The sequence below is a fragment of the Carex rostrata genome, chromosome 35 (genome assembly GCF_964058835.1).
Source record: "Carex rostrata chromosome 35, lpCarRost1.2, whole genome shotgun sequence".
In the NCBI taxonomy this organism is placed as follows: Eukaryota; Viridiplantae; Streptophyta; class Magnoliopsida; order Poales; family Cyperaceae; genus Carex; species Carex rostrata.
Genome location: NC_135952.1, coordinates 4,347,832 through 4,372,667, shown reverse-complemented (window position 1 = coordinate 4,372,667; position 24,836 = coordinate 4,347,832). Strand labels below are relative to the sequence as shown.

At 35.9% G+C, this 24,836-nt stretch overlaps 4 protein-coding genes and 1 pseudogene across 7 annotated transcripts in view; 2 read left to right on the top strand and 3 right to left on the bottom strand.

Annotated features, from left to right (window-relative positions):
• LOC144549380 (putative glutathione S-transferase GSTU6) overlaps nucleotides 1-24,836 on the bottom strand; it is a 40,254-nt gene that overhangs the window by 2,247 nt on the left and 13,171 nt on the right. Inside the window, exon 2 of one of the 2 annotated variants that reach the window (XM_078298087.1) lies at nucleotides 22,350-22,790. The exons of the other annotated variant lie outside the window; for it this stretch is intronic. Within the exon in view, the coding sequence (XP_078154213.1) occupies nucleotides 22,413-22,790 (378 nt within the window). The 3' untranslated portion in view covers nucleotides 22,350-22,412. Of the gene's footprint in view, nucleotides 1-22,349; nucleotides 22,791-24,836 lie in introns of those variants that run through there. 2 annotated transcript variants of the gene reach the window in all.
• The window catches only part of LOC144549381 (putative glutathione S-transferase GSTU6), a 69,153-nt gene that overhangs the window by 38,743 nt on the left and 5,574 nt on the right, over nucleotides 1-24,836 (bottom strand). The window lies entirely within an intron of this gene.
• Nucleotides 397-1,344, top strand: LOC144549382 (glutathione S-transferase U18-like). The gene is made up of 2 exons (XM_078298093.1): nucleotides 397-774; nucleotides 907-1,344. The coding sequence occupies exons 1-2, from the start codon at nucleotides 454-456 to the stop codon at nucleotides 1,282-1,284; spliced, it is 699 nt and encodes a 232-aa protein (XP_078154219.1). The 5' UTR covers nucleotides 397-453; the 3' UTR covers nucleotides 1,285-1,344.
• On the top strand, nucleotides 2,459-3,467 carry LOC144549384 (glutathione S-transferase U18-like; annotated as a pseudogene). Its single transcript, XR_013509664.1, has 2 exons — nucleotides 2,459-2,884; nucleotides 3,027-3,467. The product of XR_013509664.1 is annotated as a glutathione S-transferase U18-like (transcript).
• On the bottom strand, nucleotides 11,557-23,370 carry LOC144549383 (putative glutathione S-transferase GSTU6). Of its 2 annotated transcripts, none has more exons than XM_078298095.1 (2): nucleotides 22,941-23,370; nucleotides 11,557-12,195 (listed from the first exon to the last, which is right to left on the bottom strand). In XM_078298095.1, exons 1-2 carry the CDS (start codon nucleotides 23,259-23,261, stop codon nucleotides 11,818-11,820), a joined length of 699 nt encoding a protein of 232 aa, XP_078154221.1. In that variant the 5' UTR covers nucleotides 23,262-23,370; the 3' UTR covers nucleotides 11,557-11,817. The 2 variants fall into 2 exon arrangements, with proteins under 2 accessions (XP_078154221.1, XP_078154220.1); XM_078298094.1 differs by lacking the exon at nucleotides 22,941-23,370 and adding an exon at nucleotides 12,323-12,701.

The following is a 24,836-nucleotide window of genomic DNA, read 5'->3' as shown; positions in this document are numbered from 1 at the left end:
TGTGTGCCAATCTACGAAATAGCTCAGGTTTAGTAAAATGATCTATCTCAACATATTTATAATTATTAATTTAAATAAGTTAATTAATTTATTTATTATCACAGATATCAAATAACTATGAATGTCAACATGTTTCCACACTAAGACATAATTAACACTATTTAGCTATTAATTTGATTCATTATCAAAAATCTTAAAGGAACAATCTTAATTACATCATTGAAAACACAAGAACCAATTCACAAAAGAACCACACTCTGTACTGGATGCATGGAGGTGTCCTCATTGCTGACGGCATATAATATATATAATATATATATAATTTCATCACTTGGATTATGCAGTCAACACTTCTACCTTATTTAAGCCTCGGATACAACACACAGAGAAATCATATCAATTTCCCAAAAACAAAAACAAAAACAAAAACATTAATCCTCAAACAGAGTGAAAATGGTAGAAGGTGATCTCAAGCTGCTGGGGGCATGGGCTAGTCCATATGTAATCAGGGTTAGAATGGTGCTAGAACAAAAGGGGCTGAGTTACGAGTACATTGAGCAGGATATTTTCAACAAGAGCGAGCTTCTTCTCAAACACAATCCAATTCACAAGAAAGTGCCAGTACTTATTCACAACGATCAAAGCATCTGCGAGTCATTGGTGATTTTGCATTACATTGATGAGAATTGGTCTGGTACTGGGCCTCCTCTGCTCCCTACTAATCCCTATGAACGAGCCCTTTCTCGCTTTTGGGCAGCATATATTGACGATAAGGTACTTAAATTTATTATTTTTTTTTAATATAAATGAAATTAAATTCTATAATATTTACACAAGTTATATGACTTGAGATCAATTGCACAATTAACAAATGTTTCATGTTTTTTTTTTAATCTATCCGTACAGTTCTTTCCTTCATTGGTTGGTATTCTTAAGGCTAAAACAGAGGAGACAAAAGCGGAAAAAATTGCGGATACAATTGGTGCGCTAGAGCAGTTGGAAGAAGGTTTCAAGAAATGCTCTGCTGGGAATGACTTCTTTGGTGGGGACTCCATTAGTTTTGTTGATGTGACTTTGGGTTGCCAGTTGACCTGGATGAAGGCAGCAGAAAATATATTAGGAATCGAGCTGCTTGATGAGACAAAGATGCCATTACTGATAGAGTGGCAAAAACGCTTTCTCGCTGAGGATTTTGTGAAGCGTGTTCTTCCGAGTGTGGAGAGGATAGAAGAGCTCGCGAGAATAGTTCGAGCCACAATATGGAACGTTGATTCGGTTAATTGAAGTACTTTTTAAGTATACAAATAATCAATTGTTCAGTAATAATTGGGATTGGGAAATGTATGCATGCGTGTTTAATAGCTGAGTCGTGTTCAATAGCATGCGTGTTTAAATGCACAATATTAATCACAAACTAACAACAACAACTAACAATTAAGATTAAGAACATATGAATTGTAAGAATAAATGAAAAAGATATAACTGATACTAAACAACGGAGGAAGAACGGAAAAAAAAAACTGCAAAATTAATCTAAAATTCAAATGAAATATAGCAACTCACACACGTAGTTGATCTCAAAATCATAAGACTCGCCATGGCAAACAAATCAAATGATCAGTGACTAAAATATATATACCTCTAGAAAAAAGATTGCTGTAGATATCTAATGCGATCGAGAAAGTAGCAGTCTGGACAGTTGCAACTGATGCCACTAGACCATAAAAAGAGAAATCAATTAGAAGCATGTGAAATAAAAAAAAGACGGCTGAAGCGAGCATAAAAAAATGAAAGAGAATTTTTATTTTTATTTTTCTCTTTTCTGGGATTCGAACTGCGAATCTATATCCTCTGCATTAACACACCGTTCTGAGTTAATTAACCGTCCGATCAAAATTCAGGCAATCTAGCCCACACCTAAAACACATGGAGCCATTTAATATTAGTGAGGATTTAAATCCGATGGTCCAGATGTTTAACTTAAAATTTGAGTTACCTCAGATGATACGAATTCTCAAACTGCTAGGGAAGGGAAACATAAGTAAAAAAAAAAAAAAAAAATTAAATTAGAAATTAATCAGCAGTGGAGAAAGTGATATCGGAAATTTCCCAGCAGAGATATTTTAAGCCAACCAAATTAAAAGCTGATGTTGACCATTTGATGTTTGAATTTTGTCAACTATTTGTGGGATTCATTGTTTTACATCTTGTGTAGCTATTGTGTGCCAATCTACGGAATAGCTTAGTTTAAGTAAAATGATCTTCGTCATCTGTTCCACTTCGTCCTGGAAACACACACACAGCATTCTGTGGAACAGAATGCTGTGTGTGTTGGTGATTGTGGAGACCACAGTGACAAATGAATTATTCGTGTTTGTAAACACAAAACAAGCCCACAAAAGAACCCCACTTAATTTGTCAGGGATGTAAGGAGGTGTCCTCATTGCTCACGCCATATCTTATAAAAGTCCAACACTAGCTTGACTTTTCAATTTAGGCTCCTTATTCAACATAAACAGAGAGACAATATTAATTTCCCAAAACATTTTTCCTTGAGTGAAAATGGCAGAATGTGAACTCAAGCTGTTGGGGGCATGGGCTAGCTCACCCGTAATCAGGGTAAGAATGATGCTAGAACTAAAGGGGCTGAGTTACGACTACATTGAGCAGGATCTTATGAACAAAAGCGAGCTTCTTCTTAAACACAATCCAATCCACAAGAAAGTGCCGGTACTTATCCACGGATATTGAAGCATCTGTGAGTCGTTGGGTGATTTTGCAGTACATTGATGAGAACTGGTTTGGTACTGGACCTTCTCTACTCCCTGCTGATCCCTACAAATGCGCTGTTGCTCGTTTCTGGGCAGCATACATTGATGATAAGGTGCTTAAATTACTAGTTTAATTTTACGATCAATATATATATATATGAAATTAATTGAGTTCTTTAATTACTGAAGTTATGAGATTGGAAATTCCAAAAGTAACAAAGGTTTATATATATATTTCTTTTTTTATCCGTGCAGTTGGCACTTTCAATTGTTGGTATCCTAAAGGCTGCAACAGAGGAGATGAAGGCAGAAAAAATTACCGATGTTCTTGCTGCGTTAGAGCAGTTGGAAGGAGTTTTTAAAAAATGCTCTGCTGGGAAGGGCTTCTTCGGTGGCGACTCCATTGGTTTTCTTGATGTAACTCTGGGTTGCTATTTGACTTCCATCAAAGTAGCAGAGAAGATATCCAGAGCCAAATTGCTTGACAAGACAAAGATACCATTATTGGTAGATTGGGAAAAACGATTCCTCGCTGTGGATTTTATGAAGCGCGTGCTCCCGAGTGTAGAGAGAGTAGAAGAACTCGCGAGAATGCTTCGAGCCAAAATATGGAATGTTGCTTCGGCTAATTGAAGGCCCCTTTAGTAGTATAGAGATGATTAATTGTTCAACATATAATTTTTCAGCCAAAAAGAAGAGTCAGCCTGCTGTGATATATATTAGTGTTATTTTAGTTGTTGCAACACTGACTACAGAATTTGCAAATAAGTTTCAAACAACGAATTCAAACCAATCTACTTAAAAGAAATGCATTTAAATGTCAGATTTTTCATTTACTCCCATATAACAAATCTCCTTCTGACGTGTAGTAACTTATTCTATAAACTCAAAAAAAAAAAAAAAACCTATTAGAAACACTTCATTGTCATCAATGCAAAACAAAATATGAAATATGATTTCCATCTATAACCTCCAGCGAGAAGAACAGAGAATCTAAATGTCGAATCTAACATCAATTTTGAAATTCAAACTTTCTCAAAGCTCTTTTGTAATCACAATTATCAATCAAATATGGGCGTGATCCATATTTTTTCTCAAAAAGAAAAAAACTTTCTCAAAGGGACTTTTAATTATTTTTATAATTTGAAGTGTTTTACATATTTAGATGATTAAGACTTGATATTCCATAAAAAATTACTTATGTTAGCTTTGTTATAAATATGTAATAATATTATCTACTTTAAATAATTAATTTCAATTGTATATATGTTTAAGTTAAAGGTAAAATAATATAAATAAGATATCATATAAGAAACTTAAAAATTCTATAACTGAAGAATCAAAACTTTCCATTATAGAAATGAATAATTATAAAAATTGTGTAAAAAAAATATAACCTCGGCCGAAACTTTTTTTTACCATCTTCACAAAAAATCAATTTAAACACTATTTTTTTTTTTTTTTTTTTGGTTTTTTCCTTGTTCTCGCAGGTTATACCGGCGGAACTAAAATAGTGGTTCAGCAGATATAATATCTCTTCAACAATTTTATTTTGTCAAACCTATGATTCAATTTTGTTGTCAGCTATAAACCCATGATTTAATTCTTGAAAAATGTTAAAGAATGAAACAATTAAATTATGGTGGACCCACAACTAAAGCAATATACAAGGAGATTTTACAAACTGTCCTGATTGTACAAAAGATCAAACAAAATACCTCTTCATTAATTGTCTTGACAAAATGTTCTTGTGAGCTCCACCCTCGTAAAGTTTTCCCTCCCCTCTGTATACTTTTGTTATTTCACTTCTTTCAATTCCGTCTGTTCGTCTCCCCTCCAAAATCTTCAATTTTTTATTTTATCTATTCGTGCAGTTCTTTCCTTCATTGGTTGGTATTCTTAAGGCTAAAACAGAGGAGACAAAAGCAGAAAAATTGCGAATACAATTGGTGCGCTAGAGTAGAAGAAGGTTTCAAGAAATGTTATTCTGGGAAGGAATTCTTTGGTAGTGACTCTATTGGTTTTGTTGATGTGGCTTTGTGTTGCCAGATGACTTGAATGAAGGCAGCAGAGAAGATATTAGAAGTAAAGCTACTTGATGAGACAGATTCCATTATTGATGGAGTGGCAAAAACGCTTTCTCGCTGAGTATTTCGTGAAGCGTGTTCTTCCGAGTGTGGAGAGGGTAGAAGAGCTCGTGAGAATAGTTCAAACCACAATATGGAACGTTGATTCGGTTAATTGACGTACTTTTTTAGTGTAGAAATAATCGATTGTTCAGTAATAATTGGGATTGGGAAATGTATGCATGTGTGTTTAATAGCATGCGTGTTTAAATGCACTATATTAATCACAAATTAACAACATCAACTAACAACGTTAACTAAGATTAAGAACGTATGAATTAGCGATATCTGAATTGTAAGAATAAAAGAAAAAGATACAACTGATGCTAAACAACTGAGGAACAACGGAAAAAAAAAAACAGCAAAATTAATCTAAAATTCAAATGAAATATAGCAACTCACACACGTAGTTGATCTCAAAATCATAAGACTCGCCATGGCAAACAAATCAAAAAATCAGTGACTAAAATATATATACCTCTAGAAAAAAGATTGCTGTAGATATCTAATGCGATCGAGAAAGGAGCAGTCTGGACAGTTGCAACTGATGCCACTAGACCATAAAAAGAGGAATCAATTAGAAGCATGTTAAATAAAAAAAAGACGGCTGAAGCGAGCATAAAAAAATGAAAGAGAAAATTCTTTTTATTTTTTTCTTTTCTGGGTTTCGAACTGCGAATCTATATCCTCTGCATTTAACACACCGTTTTGAGTTAATTAACCGTCCGATCAAAATTCAGGCAATCTGGCCCACACCTAAAACTAAAAGTCTAAAACACATGGAGCCATTTAACATTAATGAGGATTTAGATCCGACGGTCCAGATGTGGTCCAGATGTTTAACTCAAAAGTTGAGTTACCTCAGATGATACGAATTCTCAAACTGGTAGGGAAAGGAAACGTAAGTAAAATAAAAAAATATTTTTAAATTAGAAATTAATCAGCATTCAGCAGTGGAGAAAATGATATTGTGTGGCAATTAATATTATCTACGGAATAGCTGTCTCCACTCTCCAGTGATGGTGCTGCTTGGAGAAGAAGCAGAGAATGGTTGCGCAAGTACTGTCGTCATGAGGTAATGAGCTGTGGAATTTCTGTGGAATTGATTTTACTAGTCTGCTGCCACTGCGGAGTAAAGGAGGTGCTCTGCTTCATTCATCATCAAGAGCTTGTATTGGATGCTGGACCATGGTTCTCAATGTCGGAATCGGAATTGGAATCAGAATGAATACTTAACTATGGAATCAAAATTGAATGGAATTGGAAAAATCGGATTTATTTAGTAGAAACTTGTTTTGTAGTCAAAATATATGAAAAAAGTAGTAAAAAAATATATAATTTATAAAAAAACTATATAGACAAAAAATTATAAAAAAAGAAAAAAATTATGAGCATTACAAATTAACACACATTTTATGTATGAATAAAAAACAAGATTATATTGACAGATAAATTTAGTATAGAATTATCTTCAAAAGGTATGTATTAACTTTTTTTTCTTGTTCAATTTTTGTTTGTATAATTTGATTTTTCTTTTGCTGTTTTGAAATCATAGATCAACAAGTGCTAGGAAAAAAAAAATGTAAAATAACTGAAGGACTCGGACTTGACTCGGCCTGATTCATGCTTGACTTGGCCTAAAAATCCGATAACTCGGCCGAGTCAAACATTGTTCAACCGAGTTTGATGAAAAAATCACATGGGTATGAGACTTGGGTGAAACTTGAATCGGACCCGATCGATACCGAGTTGACTCGGTTGAGTTTCCAAACCATGTGTTGGACATGAATTCAGATCTAATGCAATAGCTGACCGAGTATAATGAGATCTCGTGTAACCAAATCATTTTTCATTTTTCAAAGTTCAAAACTTTGATCTAAACCATTCAAGTTGATCTCTATATTAAAATGTACTTGGAGACCAAATTTTACATTTTTCGGAATTTTTTTACTATTTATTAAGTCACTTTAAAAATCGCTGATCTAACGGTGGCTCTAATTTTACTGTTTTGTTAAGTCACCGTTTTACTGTTTTATTTTAAATTACATATAAAATCATGCATAAATAAAAAAAAAAAAAGGTTAATTGACCTTATTTTCTCTTCTTAAGTCCAGTACCCCTGACTCCTGTGTTCTAAGAAACCAAATTTATTTTTATTTGGCTGGGAGTATCCTACTCCCTCAATTACCTGAGGGAAATGGATTCGTTTGACTGATAGGGGTGCAAATGGATTGGATATTAATACGGTTTTATGTTTCATAAGCGTATACATATACAAACAATATATATATATATATATATATAGTTGGCTCTAGAATAAAATATTATGGTATTGTAAAATTGACCATCATTTAGAAATTTTTTGAATAATTGATCTTCATAGTTCGAAAGTCTGATATGGATGGTCCATTTTGAGATTCGTATCAAATGGAACGTACATACGAAACAATCGATTTGATATTAGCCAACCTCTATATATATAGAGTTGGGCTATGGTGCATTGCAAACCATTGGACTATAAATTGTTGATTTTGACTTCAAAAAAATACAATCCAAACCATTCAATTTGATATCCATATCAAAATGTGCTTGGAGACCAAATTTTACATTTTTTGAAATTTTTTTGCTTTCTTTTATAATTTTTGAAAATTACTTTTTTTCTATAGTCCAAAAATTTCTGAAAAACAACAATTTTCAAAAATTCTAAAAAATATATAGCAAAAAATTTCAAAAAAATATAAAATTTGGTCTCCAAGCACATTTTGATATGGAGAACATGATGAACCGTTTAGATCAACTATTTGAACTTCAAAACCAACAATTTATAGTACAATGTACAAGAGGGTCTATACATTGCAATGCACGATAGCCCAACTCTCTCTCTCTCTCTCTATATATATATATATATATATATATATAAAGAGAGAGAGAGAGAGGTTGGCTAAGATCAAAGTGGTAGTTCCTAAACTTTGGTGCTACCAATTCGTTTTTCAATTCTCAAAGTTCAAAACGCCGATCCGAACCGTTCAAGTCAATCTCTATATTAAAATATGCTTGGAGACCAAATTTTACATTTTTCTGAATTTTTTTACTATTTATTAAGCCACTTTGAAAATCGCTGATCCAACGGTGGCTTATGATTTTACTATTTTGTTAAGTCACCGTTGGATCAGCGATTTTCAAAGTGGCTTAATAAATAGTAAAAAAATTCAGAAAAATGTAAAATTTGGTCTCCAAGCATATTTTAATATAGAGATTGACTTGAACGGTTCGGATCGGCGTTTTGAACTTTGAGAATTGAAAAACGAATTGATAGCACCAAAGTTTAGGAACTACCACTTTGATCTTAGCCAACCTCTATATATATATATATATAGAGAGAGAGAGAGAGAGAGTTTTGGGCTAAAATGAGTCATGGCTCATTTTAGTCATTTTGAAAATTCAAACAACCAATCCGAACCATTCATCTTGTTCTCCATATTGAAATTTACTTGGAGACCAAATTTTACATTTTTTGGAATTTTTTTTAAATTGCTGATCCGATGGATCAGAAAATTTTACTGTTCATAGCAAAACAGCAATTTTCAAAAATACTTAATAAATAGTAAAACAATTCCAAAAAAAAGTAAAATTTGGTCTCCAAGCAAATTTCAATATGGAGATCACATCTAACGGTTCGGATCGGTTATTTGGACTTTCAAAATGAAAATACGGCGTGGAGTACAAATGCTTGGTGAGCCATGGCTGACCCAAGTCAACCTCTCTCTCTCTCTCTCTGTATATATATATATATATATATATATATATATATATATATATATAGTTAGGCTGGGGTGCTATAGATAGCATAGAGGCCTCTATGCTACGACTCAATATTCGAGTTTTCAAAATCCAAACGGTCGATCCGAACCGTTCATCTTATTCTCCATATTAATATATGCTTGGAGACCAAATTTTACATTTTTCTGAATTTTTTTACTATTTATTAAGTATTTTACAAAATTGTTGATCCAACGGTGGCTGCACAAAACAGTAAAACCGTTGGATTAGCGATTTTCAAAGTGGCTTAATAAATAGTAAAAAAATTCATAAAATTATAAAATTTGGTCTCCAAGCAGATATTAATATGGAGAATAAGATGAACGGTTCGGATCGACCGTTTGGATTTTGAAAACTTGAATATTGAGCTGTAGCACGGGAGGCCACTATGCTATCCATAGCACCCCAGCCTAACTCTGTATATATATATATATATATATATATATATATATATATATATATATAGAGAGAGAGAGAGAGAGAGAGAGTGACTAATGTGCATTCGTATGCATATGGCCCGATATGCATACGGTCCAAATTTGAAATTTGAAAATTCAAAACGTCGATCCGAACCGTTCATCTTGTTCTCCATATTAATATGTGCTTGGAGACCAAATTTTACATTTTTCTGATTTTTTTTACTATTTATTAAGCCACTTTGAAAATTGTTGATCCAACGGTGGCTTAACAAAACAGTAAAATCAGCAGCCACCGTTGGATCAGCAATTTTCAAAGTGGCTTAATAAATAGTAAAAAAATTTAAAAAAAATGTAAAATTTGGTCTCCAATCACATATTAATATGGAGAACAAGATGAACGGTTTGGACCGAAGTTTTGGATTTTGAAATTTTAAATTTGGATCATATGCATATCGGGCCATATGCATATGAATGCACATTAGTCACTCTATATATAGAGAGAGAGGGGGGGTTGGCTAAGCTCAAAATGTTTTTTCCTATAGCCCCCGGAACAAACGACTCGATTTTTTGATTTGTAAAGTTCAGCCAGTAGATCCAAACCGTTAGATGTTCAATATAAATTAAAATGTGCATGGAAACCAAATTTTATATTTTTTGGAATTTTTTACTATTTATTAAAAAGGTTTGAAAATCTTTGTTTTTATTAAATTTATGCATCATTGGAAAACAGGTATTTTCAAACCATCTTAATAAATAGTAAAAAAAATTCAAAAAATATAATATTTGGTCTTCAAGTAAATTTTAATATAGATTGAACATCTAATGGTTTTGATCGACTGTTTGAACTTTAAAAATCGAAAAACTGAGTTGTTTATTCCGGAAGCTAGGAAAAAATATTTTGAGCTTAGCCAACCTCTCTCTCTCTCTCTCTCTCTCTCTATATATATATATATATATATATATATAGGAATATGCTAATATGCTATGCGTAACATAGAGGGCCTCCGTGGAATGACTCAATATTCGACTTTTCAAAATCCTAAGGGTTGATCCGAACCGTTTATCTTGTTTTCCATATTAATATGTGTTTGGAGACCAAATTTTACATTTTTTGGAATTTTGTTTACTATTGTTTTAGATTTATTGAAAATCGCTGTTTTCAGCAAATCTGGACCATAAAAAACAGCGATTTTCAATAAATCTAAAAAAATAGTAAAAAAAATCCAAAAAATATAAAATGTGGTCTCCAAACACATATTAATATGGAGAACAAGATGAACGGTTCGGATCGACCGTTATAATTTTGAAAAGTCGAATATTGAGCCATTGCACGAAGACCCTCTATGTTATGCGTAGCATACTAGCAGGTTCCTATATATATGAGGATGGATCTAGTTACACTATTTTATGGTGACACATCTTGACATCATATGTTTATAATTCATTTTTGCGATTCAAAATTCAAACAGTCGATATGAACCGTTCAACACGATCTCTGTATTAAAATGTTCTTGGAGATCAAATTGAACATTTTTTGATTTTTTTTTTTCGTATTTATTGAGATGTGTACAAAATTGTTGTTTCTAGACATTTTTGTACCATTGAAAAACTATGATTTTTAAAAACTTTTGAAAAATAGTAAAATAATTAAAAATATATATATATAATTTGGTCTCCTAGGACATTAAATATAGAGATCCCATAATAATAAAATATTCAAATCTATACTATATATATATCTTTGATGTTGGGCTGCCATAAAAATATGGTTACTGTGTCGATTTTTAGTTTGAGCAATTATAAGTTAAGAGTTTTCTTTTCTTTTTATCTCTTGTTTGAAAATTCACCCTCTTTTATTTTTTGAGAACCTGTCTACCAGAGTCAAAGAGACCGATTGACAGCCTCCACCTCTATTGCACCACCAACTCCAACCACCCTTGTCCCTTGATTTCAAGGAAGAGGTATATATATTGGTATTATGGCAGCAGACAATTAACCCGAATGATCTGAGGCCGCCCAAGGACTTTCTTTGAGAAAAGATCAGTGGATAACATGAAGCTGATGGCTGATCAGATGAACTGAAGAAGTAGAAAAGTAATATGCATGCTAAAACCTTTTTTTTTTTAGAATGGCCCGTAGGGATGATTAAATTTTAAGGTTAAAAAAACAGTACATAGGAAAAGACAAGTATCTTAATATATATATATAGATCAAAATTCCTAGTCTGTCCACATATATAGAAAAATACAGGCAGCATAAATCATTTTACTAAAACTGTGCTATTTAATTTACTTTGTAGAATATTGCCACACAATAGCTACACAAGAAGCGGAACAAATAACTCCCAAAAGTGAAGAAAATTCAATTATGTGTCCATCAAATGGTCAGTAATCAGCGTCGTGGATAGGATAAAAACCAATTAACAAAGAAAACCCATTTCTACTTGACAACACTATGAGTTTATGACAAAATTTGATACGTACTTTTATCTGTATATGCAACATGAAACCGTACCAGTAAATTTATTGTTTAATGTTCATATATTTCACTAAAAGAAGTACAATAATAATTTTTTTCTCAGCAGTACAAAACTGCAAATATTATTTCACTCACCACAATAACATGCGTACACATATCCCAGTTATTACTAAACGATTATTTATTTGTATACCAAAAAGACCATCAATTGGCTGAAGCAACATTCCATCTTGTGGCTCGAAGCACTCCCACATACTCTTCTAACCTCTCCACACTTGGTAGAGCGCTCTTCACGAAATCAGCAGCCAAGAACTGTTTTTCCCACTCTACCAGGAATGGCACCTTTATCACATCGAGCAACTCAACCCCAGATATCTTCTCTACTGCCTTGATCCAAGTCAACAAGGAACCTAACGTCACATCAAGGAAACCAATGGTATCTCCACCAAAGAAACTCTTCCCAGTAGAACATTTCTTGAAAGCTCCTTCTAACTGCTCTAGCGCAGCAATTGTATCGCTGATCTTTTCTGCCTTTATCTCCTCTGAAGCAGTTTTCACGATACCAACAAATGAAGGTAACAACTGCATGGATAAAAAAAAATGAAACATTCGTTACTTTTGTAATTCGATCAATTATAGAACTTAACTTCATATATATATTTTGGTTGATCACAAAGTTAAACGATTAATTAATTAGTAATTTAAATACCTTGTCATCAACGTATGCTGCCCAAAAGCGAGCAACTGCACGTTTGTAAGGATCGGCAGGAAGCACGGGAGGTCCAGTACCCGACCACTTCTCATCAATGTACTGCAAAATCACCAATGACTCACAGATGCTTCGATCGCCATGGATAAGTACGGGTACTTTTTTGTGGATAGGATTATGTTTAAGAAGAAGTTCGCTCTTATTGAAAACATCCTGCTCAATGTACTCGTAACTGAGCCCCTTTTGTTCGAGCACCATTCTTACCCTGATTACAAAAGGGCTAACCCATGCCCCCAACAGCTTGAGATCCCCTTCTGCCATTTTTACTCTGTTTGAGAATTAGTGTTTGATTTCTGTCTATATATGTTGATGTGGGGCTTAAATTAGATACAAGTGTTGACTGCCAACAAAAAGATAATCCAAAGTGGTGGAATTCAATATGTTACATATGCCGTCAGCAATGAAGACACCTTCCTTGCATGATTGCATCCATGACAGAGTCGGGGTTTTCTTGTGGACTGGTTTCGTGTTTACAAAGATGTAGTATTTTTCCTTTAAGATTTTGGGTCATGGATATATAGTTTATTTGGCATTTCTATTTATTTGAAACTACGGCAATCAATAAATTAATTATGAAATCTTAAAAAAAATATTTGTTTTATTTTACATAGGTTTTATATTAGATATATTGCAATTAAGTATTATTGGACTGATCAAGTGTTAGCAAAATTGAACTATTAGCATATCATTTAATGCATGACAAATTACTTTTTTAATTATGATTAATTTAATAGACAATATATTAAAATTGTTGGCAAGGCATCAATAATTATACATTTGTTATTTTTATATATATTCAGTTGTAAAATTGTCACAGCTGGTAAAATATATTTATTACTAACATAATGTGTCGTCTTGCATGACCATTTTTCCTTTCTTTTACAATTTAAATTACTGAATATAATGCTATAAATTATTAATTAATCAATGAGATAAATATTTTATTTTTGAAACAAACAATTAATAGGACAATTTTATTAGACATGTTTTAATGTGCCAACACTAAACATATTATGGTTACTGTTTGTGTTTAAATGTTTCAATTAAATTATTAACTAAAGCATCCCCTCAACTAGCGAGTTTATTGGATATCTTTCTACAGAGACATGCAGTGCATAAAATCTCAACCACGCACTGCACAAGTTCTTTTTCTTTTGTTTCCTAATTTTCTATTTCACATTGACCGTAGACCCCCATTTTATCATAATTAATTGTGCTTGGAGATCAAGCATAAAATTTTCTATGCATGCTTAATTGTTGTCGTCATGAGGACTGAATTGAAGGTGCCCTGTTTCGATTGCTGTCTAGAACTTGTACAAGAAATTGGAACTATATTTGATGCCTCTGTTTTACACTTAAGGCCTTCAATGATACCGATACGCTGATAATATAAAATGAAATACCACATTCTATTTTTTAACCATGATTGCCCGAATTTTCCCCCTTTTTTATTTAAAACTTAAAACATTTAACCGATTTATTTGAAGATATAGCCTGCGAAACCTACCTATTTTATTTTATTCCGTTTAATCGTTGGCTGCCCAACCAATCAAATTTGGTGTTTCATTCATGTGGGTCCCACTTGCTTTAATTTTGGATGGTGTATATTGTGCGAATTTTACAAACTGCTCACAAAATATCCTCTTATTAATTTTCTTGACAAAATCAAACTTCCCTTTCCTTCCTCTCTCTCTCTCTCTCTCTCTCTTTTTTGAAATATTGGCAGTAGCTGCCAATAATATGTATTGAATAAAAAAACAGTGCTACATCATAGGATACAATTAAAACAGGAAGATCAACATCACATAGCTACCCATATCTAAGTTAAAATCCTTGATCTTCCTACCTGGCAAGCTTACCTACCGCCTAGTTTTACATCCAATTTTTGTTGCCAGAACTAATACATCACCTACATTATTGAAAGCTTAGAAGAAATTAAAATGATTAAAAACTACTTAATTTTCCGAAGACAGCTATGCATCAGTTCAATTGATGCCAATTATTTTGAAACACATCCTCCACGCAGTCAGTCTGGATCCTGCAGCAGGTTTGTCCCCAGCAGCTTGCGCCCCCCCCCCCCCCCCCCCCCTGTTGCAGAAAGTTAACCACATCCTCCCCTCATCAAAAATCCTTTCTGCCAGGACATTAGAAGGGATTGATTTGCCAGCAAAAATCTTTTCATTTCTTCTTTTCCACAGATGCCAACATGTGCAAGCAAAGTAGGACCCCCATTCTGTTCTACATTTCCTGCCTCTTCTATTCGCCTGCTCCTTCGACAATTTCCAAATCTCTTGTATTGTACTCTGAGGCACCATCAGTCTATATCCTAACTTTGCCGCCATCTCACACCATACCTCTACTGCACATGGGCACAAAAAAAATGACGTGTAGCGCCGATTCCATCGGACAATTCTCACATATTACACATCCCAAATTAACCCCCATGTTTCTACAACTCATCACATCCATTGTCAGAATTTTCTGTTTAAGTAGAAGATAACTGAAAATGCGAACTGTGGGTGGTATTGTGAGGTTCCAGGTGCCAATGTGCAATGGCTTAATCAGTCCCATTTCTGAGATGATTTTGTATATCGATTTTGCAGTATATACCCCTTTCTTGTTCCACTTCCATTCTATCCTGTCACATGACAGATTGAAAGTTATGTCTTCCATCACAATCTCCTCCTCATGCAACATATGTCTAATCGGGTATGCATCACACAGGGAAAGCTTAGGGTTCACAGGCGGGTGCCCCTCCTCAAGCAAGGTTGCTAACGGAGCCCCATTCCAAGAATCAAACCAATAAGAGATGGATTTCCCATTTCCTATGATCCATGTGATACTGGCATTGAAAATTGGCCTCAGTGCCAATAACTTTCTCCAAAAAAATGATCCAGTGACAGACCAATAATTTGGGCCTGTTGCATAAATACCAGTCCATCTTATTATTGTTATGGTGCGCGTCCAGAGGCATGTCGGATTATTATAAGCTCTCCACCACCAGCGTAGAAGCAGTGCCATGTTGTGGATATAAAGATCTTTCAACCCCATTCCACCCCATTCTATCGGTCGTATTACTGTTTCCCAATTAATTAGAGAAACCCCTCTCTTGGTCGCATCATTTTTCCCCCATAAGAAGGAACGTCTGATCTGATCAATTCTGTTGAGGACCCATTTTGGTAGCTGAAAGCATGTCATAAAGTAGATTGGGATAGCCGATAGTACCGAACTAGTCAATTGCAACCTACCCCCACGCAAAATCAATTTGCCCTTCCACCCCTCCATGCGATTCTCGATTTTTTCTAGCAATGGCAGATACATTCGTTTTTCTGGTGCTTTGATAGTTAGCGGCATTCCGAGATAAGTAACTGGCAGAGTTGTCTGAGAGAAGCCCAGAATCTCCCTTGCTAAGATGACACTGCTCGGTTCCAAATTGAACGGAATGAAACTACTCTTTCTGAAATTTATTTGAAGGCCCGAGCACTTTGCAAATATTCTCAATATGAGTTTTAATGATATCAAAGTGTCCTGATTTCCGTTTGCCACGATTGCCGTGTCGTCCGCATATTGCAACGCCAAGATCGCCTCTGAGTATCTATTAGTTAGAGACCCTGGCAGTGTCGAGTTGATTCCAGCCACTAACCTTTGAAAAACATCCGCAGCCAATATAAATAACATTGGTGAGATCGGATCTCCTTGTCGAAGACCTCTGCCATGTGCAATGAATTCAGTTTCATCTTCGTTAATGAGGACCCTAGACTGAGAAGTGGTGAGTAGTCTAGTTATCCACCTAATCCATCTTTCCGGGAATCCCCGAACTCGCATCACCTTTTGAAGAAAATTCCAGTCCACCGAATCAAATGCTTTCGCAAAATCTATCTTTGCAAAGATAGCCCCTTTACCCGATTTTGATATGTGCTCGAGTATCTCTCGCGTTGCAATAAAATTCTCCGCTATGTGTCGATCTTTAATGAATGCGGTTTGTTGAGTGGAGATTAATGCCGGCAAGAACTTCCTCAATCGATTGGCTAACACCTTGGCAATCAGCTTTGGTATGATATTTATAATACTAATAGGTCGGTAATCTCCTAGTCCCACTGCATTCTCTTTTTTCGGTATCATAAGCACATTCGCTTGGTTTGAAGTTTGGAAATTACCCTCATGGTTATAGAACTCAGTGAAAATCTTTAGTACATCTTTTTTAATCACCTCCCAGTACTGTTTAACAAACTCATGAGGGATGCCATCAGGCCCTACTGATTTGTTGTTGGCAAGTTGATTCACTGCCCTTTGGATTTCTGTTTCAGAGAATTGACATGACAGGTGACTAAGTTCCACCTCCGCAATTGGATAAAGCACTGTCAAATCAATGCTCTCCACCCTACTCGAACATCCTAAAGTTTGCCTCAGGTGGTCAGCAAAGGCCGTTTTAATTTGACCCGGATCCGATATCACCGAATTCGCAACCTTCACAGTGGCAACCATGTTTTTTCGTGTTCTTGCCGATGCGTATGCATGAAAGAACCTTGTGTTCTTATCTCCGTGTTGGAGCCAATTACACCTCGACCTTTGCTGCCATCTTAATTCAAGATTATTAGCTAGCTCATAAGCCCTCTCCCTCAGCTTTTGCCTTTGGTGAAATTCTTGTTGTTGCAGCCGATTAGTCTCTTCCCTCTGATCAAGTTTCATGATTTCTTCCTTACACTGTTTTAGCTCAGCTTCCATTGACCCAAAGCTACTTCTATGCCAATCTCTAAGATCCTTGTGCAGGCATGTAATTCTTTTACTAAAACCAGAGCACCCATCTTCGCTGGTGTCTGCTTCTCCCCAAATTGTTTTGACCACCTCAGTTGTGTGCTTGTAATTAAGCCAAAATTTCTCTATCCTCAGTGGCGCCGCCACCCTCTGTTGTTGCTTGAGGTGTAGCAGCAGTGGTACATGATCAGAGACAACTACTTCCAATGCCTTGAGTGTGATATCCGGTAGCATAACCGGCCATTCAGTAGAGATAAATGCTCGATCCAATTTTGAAAAAATCGGCGCCGGTTGTTTATTTGACCAAGTAAATACTCGATTTTTTAAGGGTACATCTATGACCTGCAGTTGCCTAATTGCATCATTAAAAGCAAACATTTGATCAAACCCCCGCATCTGACCCGATCAGTCCACTAACCATCGCACAAGGTTAAAGTCACCAAGCAACATCCACGGTTTGTTAATGAATTGTGCCAATCCAAGTAGCTCTTGGATAAACTCCAGCTTTAAATCTTCTTGAGAAGGACCATAAACTGATGTTACTTGGAAGATCTTACTCGTTGCCGGTTGCATTAGTGTGGCCGTGCATGTGTTTCTTGTCACAAATGAGTTAATTAATTTGTAGTCCCTTTTCCACGCTATAAAAGACCCACCAGCAGACCCAATGGCGCCTAACATCACAACATTTCTATCAAAATAGCTAGGAAGGCTATCCGCAATATAAGATAAATCACTCAATTTAGTTTCCTGGATACAAACCACCTCACTTCTCGAACTTCTTATAGTATTTCTAACAACATTGCATTTTTCCTTGCTTCCTAGACCCCGCACATTCCACGAAAGTATTTTTAATTGTTTGTAATTCATTAATAAAACTAGATAACATCATCAACTAGCACTAGTAAAAATAAAAACTTCAGAACCACTCAATCCTCTTGTTCACTATCTACCCCTTCCTCTGTCTCACTAACTTCATCACTGCCTTCTTCATCACTGCCTTCCTCATCATTGCCTTCCTCATCACTTTCTGGATTTGCATGATCTCCCCACTCCAATTCGGGCTCACTGTTATTTTCTTCGTCTATGTTTTCACTTTGGGCCTGCCTATCCGCATTATCTTCTTGAATGATCTGGTCCAGCAGATCTGTTGCCACTCCTGTAGCCGTTGCCATGGTCTCCAATTGAGCATTCTCCACTTGCATTTGATATAGCCCCCCAGCTCCCAAAGAAATTCCAGCCTGTGTTGAGCTTTGGGCCGTAGTCACCGATTTTTTGGATGGCCCAGCAGGCCCTTCTCCCATCAATCCCATACTATTTGTTTTCCTTTTTAAAATAACAATCCTGCGCATTTCCTCAAGCGTGACCTCCTGTGAGTCCTTGTTGCGTGTTAGAATTCGCAGAGGCGTGGCTCCTATTAATTGTTGTACCTCCTTGTCAGGAGACAAACCTTCCTTTTCACCTATTCTTTCATTTCTCAAGGTCGCAGGAGAGGAAAGAATTCTGTCCTTTTCCCCCACCAACTCTGTAGGGGTACTGTTCTCAACAGTCTGTTGTACATCTTGTGCCTTATTCAGTGTGGCAGGTGACTCATAGGTGTAATTTTCCTCTCCTTGTAAATTTTGACCCTCTCCTCTAGCCACATCAAATCCCAACATTTGCTCTTTTCCCAAGTATGGAAATTCAACTCCTGTATCTTCATCATATTTTTCTCCCTGACAAGGAGAGAGAACCGTTTGTGCCTCCTGTGGGATCTGTTGTGGCACACAGATAATGGATTTCAATATTGGGTGTAGTACTTGTGTGGCTACCACCTCATTTCTCTGCTGATCCGATGTTGCCTGGTCCTGTGTAGCTGTCGGTGCAATTGGTTCATTGTCTTCTTCTGGGTTCCACCTTGCCCATTCTGGTTGGTGGCCGGAGATGACCTCCCTTACCTCAATTGGTATTAGCTCCGGATCCACATCCTTACATAGCTCCATTAGAACCCTTCTTGACATGTAAATTTTTTCCGAGTCATCCAAGCATGCCCGGCTACTGTCAGAGGTCCCTGCTTCATTCTGCTTGGGTGGCCTTGCCGGTTTACTGTATTTCATAGGCGCCTTTGGGAAGTCCTGTTCTGTATATATCGGTCCCTCGGACCAATTTACCGGTCTTATCTGCACAGGGTGCTCAACACCTCCAGCCACCATACCAACTTCCAATGGTATGTCTTCTAGCTTCATGGTGGCTACTACCACCGACCAAGTAGAGATATCTTCTCTTTTCCTCTGAGCTATAGACCCCAGATATAGACCAAATGAGCTCACTGCATTTATTATATGATTCTCTCGGTACAACGGTGGTGGTATACCAACAAGGTCTACGATGGTTCTGAACTGCGGCACCGTCTTTTTGCCATCCTCCATGGGGTCCCATTTCTGGAAAGAAAGACCGAGGTCCCACAGGTCATAAGGAATTGCCTCAATAAGCGTTTCAGGGGCTACACCTTCCGGCATGATAATGAGATATCTCCTTTTAGTGATTGCTGCTATATTAACTTCATTTTCAGCACTGACATTAGACTGCGCCACCCATTCTGCTACCTTATCCACACTTAATTCAAAGTTAATTTGTAGATCAGTGGCATGTACCACAACGGCTTGCTTAAGATGGTTCTCTTCATGATAGTATTCAGGGTCTCGATCAACAAAAACTCTTATCTTCTTCGGCCTACCTTCCGGCATGGGTGGGGGATTGAGGGGTTTAGCAGCAACAAGGAGATCAGAGAAACCCGGCTCTTTTTTGTCTGTCGGTGCTTCCCCAGTCAGTTGACCAGTTGGGGCCGGTGCTTGCTTGGTTTGTTTTTCACTGCATTTGTTTCCAGTGTGCCCATTTTTCCAACATCTTCCACACCTAGGCGGGTTACGACAGAGCGCAATTGTATGGCCTTTCCGGCAACACCGGAAACATCTTCCCTTCCATTCCCCAAACCTAGGGAAAGGAGGGAATCTTAGCGGAGTTGGGCTGTGGGGTGATAGATAGTATGTAGGGGAATGAGGAGAGGTTGGTGGCGAGGTGGTCGGGGAGGTGGATGGGGGAGCTGCTGGGGTAGTGGTGGTTGATGGTGGTTTGTTGTTGGTTGTTGATGGTGGTTTGTTGATGGTGGTTGCCACAGCCTGTGCATACGTAGGTCTGGTGAAGTAGGGCATATAGGTTTTCGATCTTGGTACTTCGGCTGCCGGAGATAAGATGGGGCCCGGTCGCCAGTGGTCGGGGTACTTCCGGCGTCTCTGGACCAGCTGCCACGGTGGCTCTCTAGTCCCAGCTAGCGCCGCCTCATTCTTCTCACACAGCCCCCTGATGTATTCCTCTCTTGCTTTTTGCTTTCCGTCCATTCTCCTCTGCCAACACCCTCCCCCTCTCTCTCTCTCTCGCTCTCTCTCTCTCTCTCTCTCTCTCTCTCTCCCCCTCTCTCTCTCTCTCTCCACGTTACTCTCTGCTATATTTTCACGTTACTTTCCTCATGTGACTGTGGCCTGTGGGGTATTTAATTTGGAAAGTGTCAAATTAAGAAGGATATAATTTTCTATACATTTAATTTCCTACCACATTTGAAAAGCTCTATTACTATTAAATTTATCATATTTGTCTCAACTATATATATATATATATATAGGGTCTGTCTAAATTGCTGCTGGCAGCAATTCTGCCCAGGTGCTGCCGGGGCTATTTTTAGCCGTGTGATGTCCAAACAACAAATCCAAACCATTAGATGTTTAATCTATATTATAATCTACTTGGAGACCAAATTTTACATTTTTTGGAATTTTTTTACTATTTATTAAGCTGGTTTGAAAACCACTGATTTCAGTAATTTTCTGCAGCATTGAAATCAGCGGTTTTCAAACCAGCTTAATAAATAGTAAAAAAATTCTAAAAAATGTAAAATTTGGTCTCCAAGTAGATTATAATATAGATTAAACATCTAACGGTTTGGATTTATTGTTTGGACATCACACGGCTAAAAATAGCCCCGGCAGCACCTGGACAGAACTGCTGCCAGCAGCAATTTAGCCACAGCCTATATATATATATATATATATATATATATATATATATATATATATATATATATATATATATATATATATATATATCCTTAATCCTCTTTACATATGGCATATTAATTGAAGATGATATGGTATATTTATCTTGGACGATAGATAATAATTCACAGATCTAATTTTTAAGAACATAAAATGAGTGTCTCAAGGCATATAATTTATTAGTAATATTTGTAATATCTCAAAGGATCAACAGATTTATATAGAATCTTATATATTTAGTACAAAAATTATTTAATGCAAAACGACATGTATATCTCTCTAATACTCATATATTGGCTATTGCATATGACATATTTAGTATAATATTTTAATGAAAACTGTTATTAGATAAACACATACATGATATAGTATTAGTTTATTTTGCAATATATTTTACATCTTAAATGTTTTTAACAATCACTGTAATAATCTTTTAAATTAACATATAGATATTTTCAATGTAGACATTCTACAAATAGTATATGCAATAAAAAGGTTTCATATATAATGCGGCTTCCACAATTATAAAAAAAAATTATCATATCACATACTAAGAACATTTAAGTGAGATATACATTCTTCAAAAAAAATGTATTAATCATGTACATTTTTCTTAAAAAAATAAGAAACAAATTAAAATTAACATTCTAATTAATAATCAATTGGTATTTTTTTCTCATTGTACATTTTATAATAAATTTTTCATCAAAAATGCCAACACAACATTAAAATTCTAACAAAAGAGCTTTGGATCACGCCCATATTTGATTGATAATCGTAATTACAAAAGAGCTTTGAGAAAGTTTGAATTTCAAAATTGATGTAGATTCAACATTTAGATTCTCTGTTCTTCTCGCTGGAGGTTATAGATGGAAATCGTATTTCATATTTTGTTTTGCATTGATGACGATGAAGTATTTCTAATAGCTTTTTTTTTTTTTTTAGAATAAGTTACTACTCGTCAGAAGGAGATTTGTTATATGGGAGTAAATGAAAAATCTGACATTTAAATGCATTTCTTTTAAGTAGATTGGTTTGAATTCGTTGTTTGAAACTTATTTGCAAATTCTGGAGTCAGTGTTGCAACAACTAAAATAACACTAATATATATCACAGCAGGCAGACTCTTCTTTTTGGCTGAAAAATTATATGTTGAACAATTAATCATCTCTATACTACTAAAGGGGCCTTCAATTAGCCGAAGCAACATTCCATATTTTGGCTCGAAGCATTCTCATGAGTTCTTCTACTCTCTCTACACTCGGGAGCACGCGCTTCATGAAATCCACAGCGAGGAATCGTTTTTCCCAATCTACCAGTAATGGTATCTTTGTCTTGTCAAGCAATTTGGCTCTGGATATCTTCTCTGCTACTTTGATGGAAGTCAAATAGCAACCCAGAGTTACATCAAGAAAACCAATGGAGTCGCCACCGAAGAAGCCCTTCCCAGCAGAGCATTTTTTAAAAACTCCTTCCAACTGCTCTAACGCAGCAAGAGCATCGGTAATTTTTTCTGCCTTCATCTCCTCTGTTGCAGCCTTTAGGATACCAACAATTGAAAGTGCCAACTGCACGGATAAAAAAAGAAATATATATATAAACCTTTGTTACTTTTGGAATTTCCAATCTCATAACTTCAGTAATTAAAGAACTCAATTAATTTCATATATATATATATATATATATTGATCGTAAAATTAAACTAGTAATTTAAGTACTTTATCATCAATGTACGCTGCCCAGAAACGAGCAACGGCGCATTTGTAGGGATCAGCAGGGAGCAGAGAAGGTCCAGTACCAGACCAGTTCTCATCAATGTACTGCAAAATCACCAATGACTCACAGATGCTTCGATCTCCGTGGATAAGTACCGGCACTTTCTTGTGGATTGGATTGTGTTTAAGAAGAAGCTCGGTTTTGTTGATAAGATCCTGCTCAATGTAGTCGTAACTCAGCCCCTTTAGTTCTAGCATCATTCTTACCCTGATTACGGGTGAGCTAGCCCATGCCCCCAACAGCTTGAGTTCACATTCTGCCATTTTCACTCAAGGAAAAATGTTTTGGGAATTAATATTGTCTCTCTGTTTATGTTGAATAAGGAGCCTAAATTGAAAAGTCAAGTGTTGGACTTTTATAAGATATGGCGTGAGCAATGAGGACACCTCCTTCCATCCCTGACAAATTAAGTGGGGTTCTTTTGTGGGCTTGTTTTGTGTTTACAAACACGTAATTTATTGTTCTTTAATTGAGATTTTTTTTTATCATAGATTATATATATATATATATATAGGCTGTGGCTAATTTGCTGCCGGCAGCATTTCTGCCGGCGGTGCTGTCACTGTTTTTTCTATTTTTTGATGTTCAAACGACAAATCTAAACCGTTATATGTTTAATCTATATTATAATCTACTTGGAGACCAAATTTTACATTTTTTGGAATTTTTTTACTATATATTAAGCTGGTTTGAAAACCGCTGATTTCAATGCTGCAGAAATTTACTGAAATCAGCGGTTTCAAACCAGCTTAATATATAGTAAAAAAATTCAAAAAAATGTAAAATTTGGTCTCCAAGTAGATTATAATATAGATTAAACATCTAATGATTTGGATTTGTTGTTTGGACATCACACGGCTAAATATAGCCCTGGCAGCACCTCTGCCGAAATGCTGCCAGCAGCAATTTAGACAGACCCTATATATATATATATAGCTTTATGTCATAAAGAAAATAGCAACCTTTGTACTGTATAGTTAATTGCAAGGATGCTGCTGCTTGGAGATGAGCAGAGAATAGTTGCGCTAGTATGTACGGTTGCTACGAGGAAACGAGATTCTCAAGTTTTGGTGGAATTACTGGCCATCACCTTCATAGCTGTCAGGTTTAAAAAAAAAAAGTCCCTCCATCGGTACAGATTTTTGGTTATCTGGTACTGAAAAAGCAAAATTCTGACAAGGGATGAGCTCCAGTGTCGCAACATAAATTGCGCTGTTAACTGTGTCATGTGTAATTGCACTGCAGAGAGACGATTACAAACCTCTTATTCACTTGCCACTATGCTCAATCAGTGGGGAATTTCATCCAAACTTCAATTCAGAGGAGATTGCTGGTAGGAGACCTGGTATTGGAATTGTCGGTACCAGAAATTTGGGAGTCGTCTTGGCAAGAGATAAATGGTACCTTAATAAATGAAACAAGGAATAGAGCAAGAATAGAGCTAATCTCAAGTTTGAGAATAGTAGCTAACTCAACTTTTAGTTGGGTTAGTAGAATAGTGAGTTAATCCATATAAGACAAATAAAGAATAATGGATTAGTGCTATTCTTGTTCCATCCAAATATCGAATAGCTCAAAAGAATAGTACTATTCTCGGATTAGTGTTATTCTTGCTCCATCCAAATACACCCAAGAGATTAGAGAATGCAAGGGAATGGGTAAACAGAATGCTATGTGTGTGTTGGTGGTTGTGGAGACCATAGTGACAAATGAATTATTCGGGTTCGGTGAGGTGAGGTCAAAAATTCGTGATTCGGAAATAATTTAGGTATAATTCGAGAATGATTCGGAATTATCCAGACTAGAGATCTAAGTCCTGCAAGAGAGAAAAAAAAATT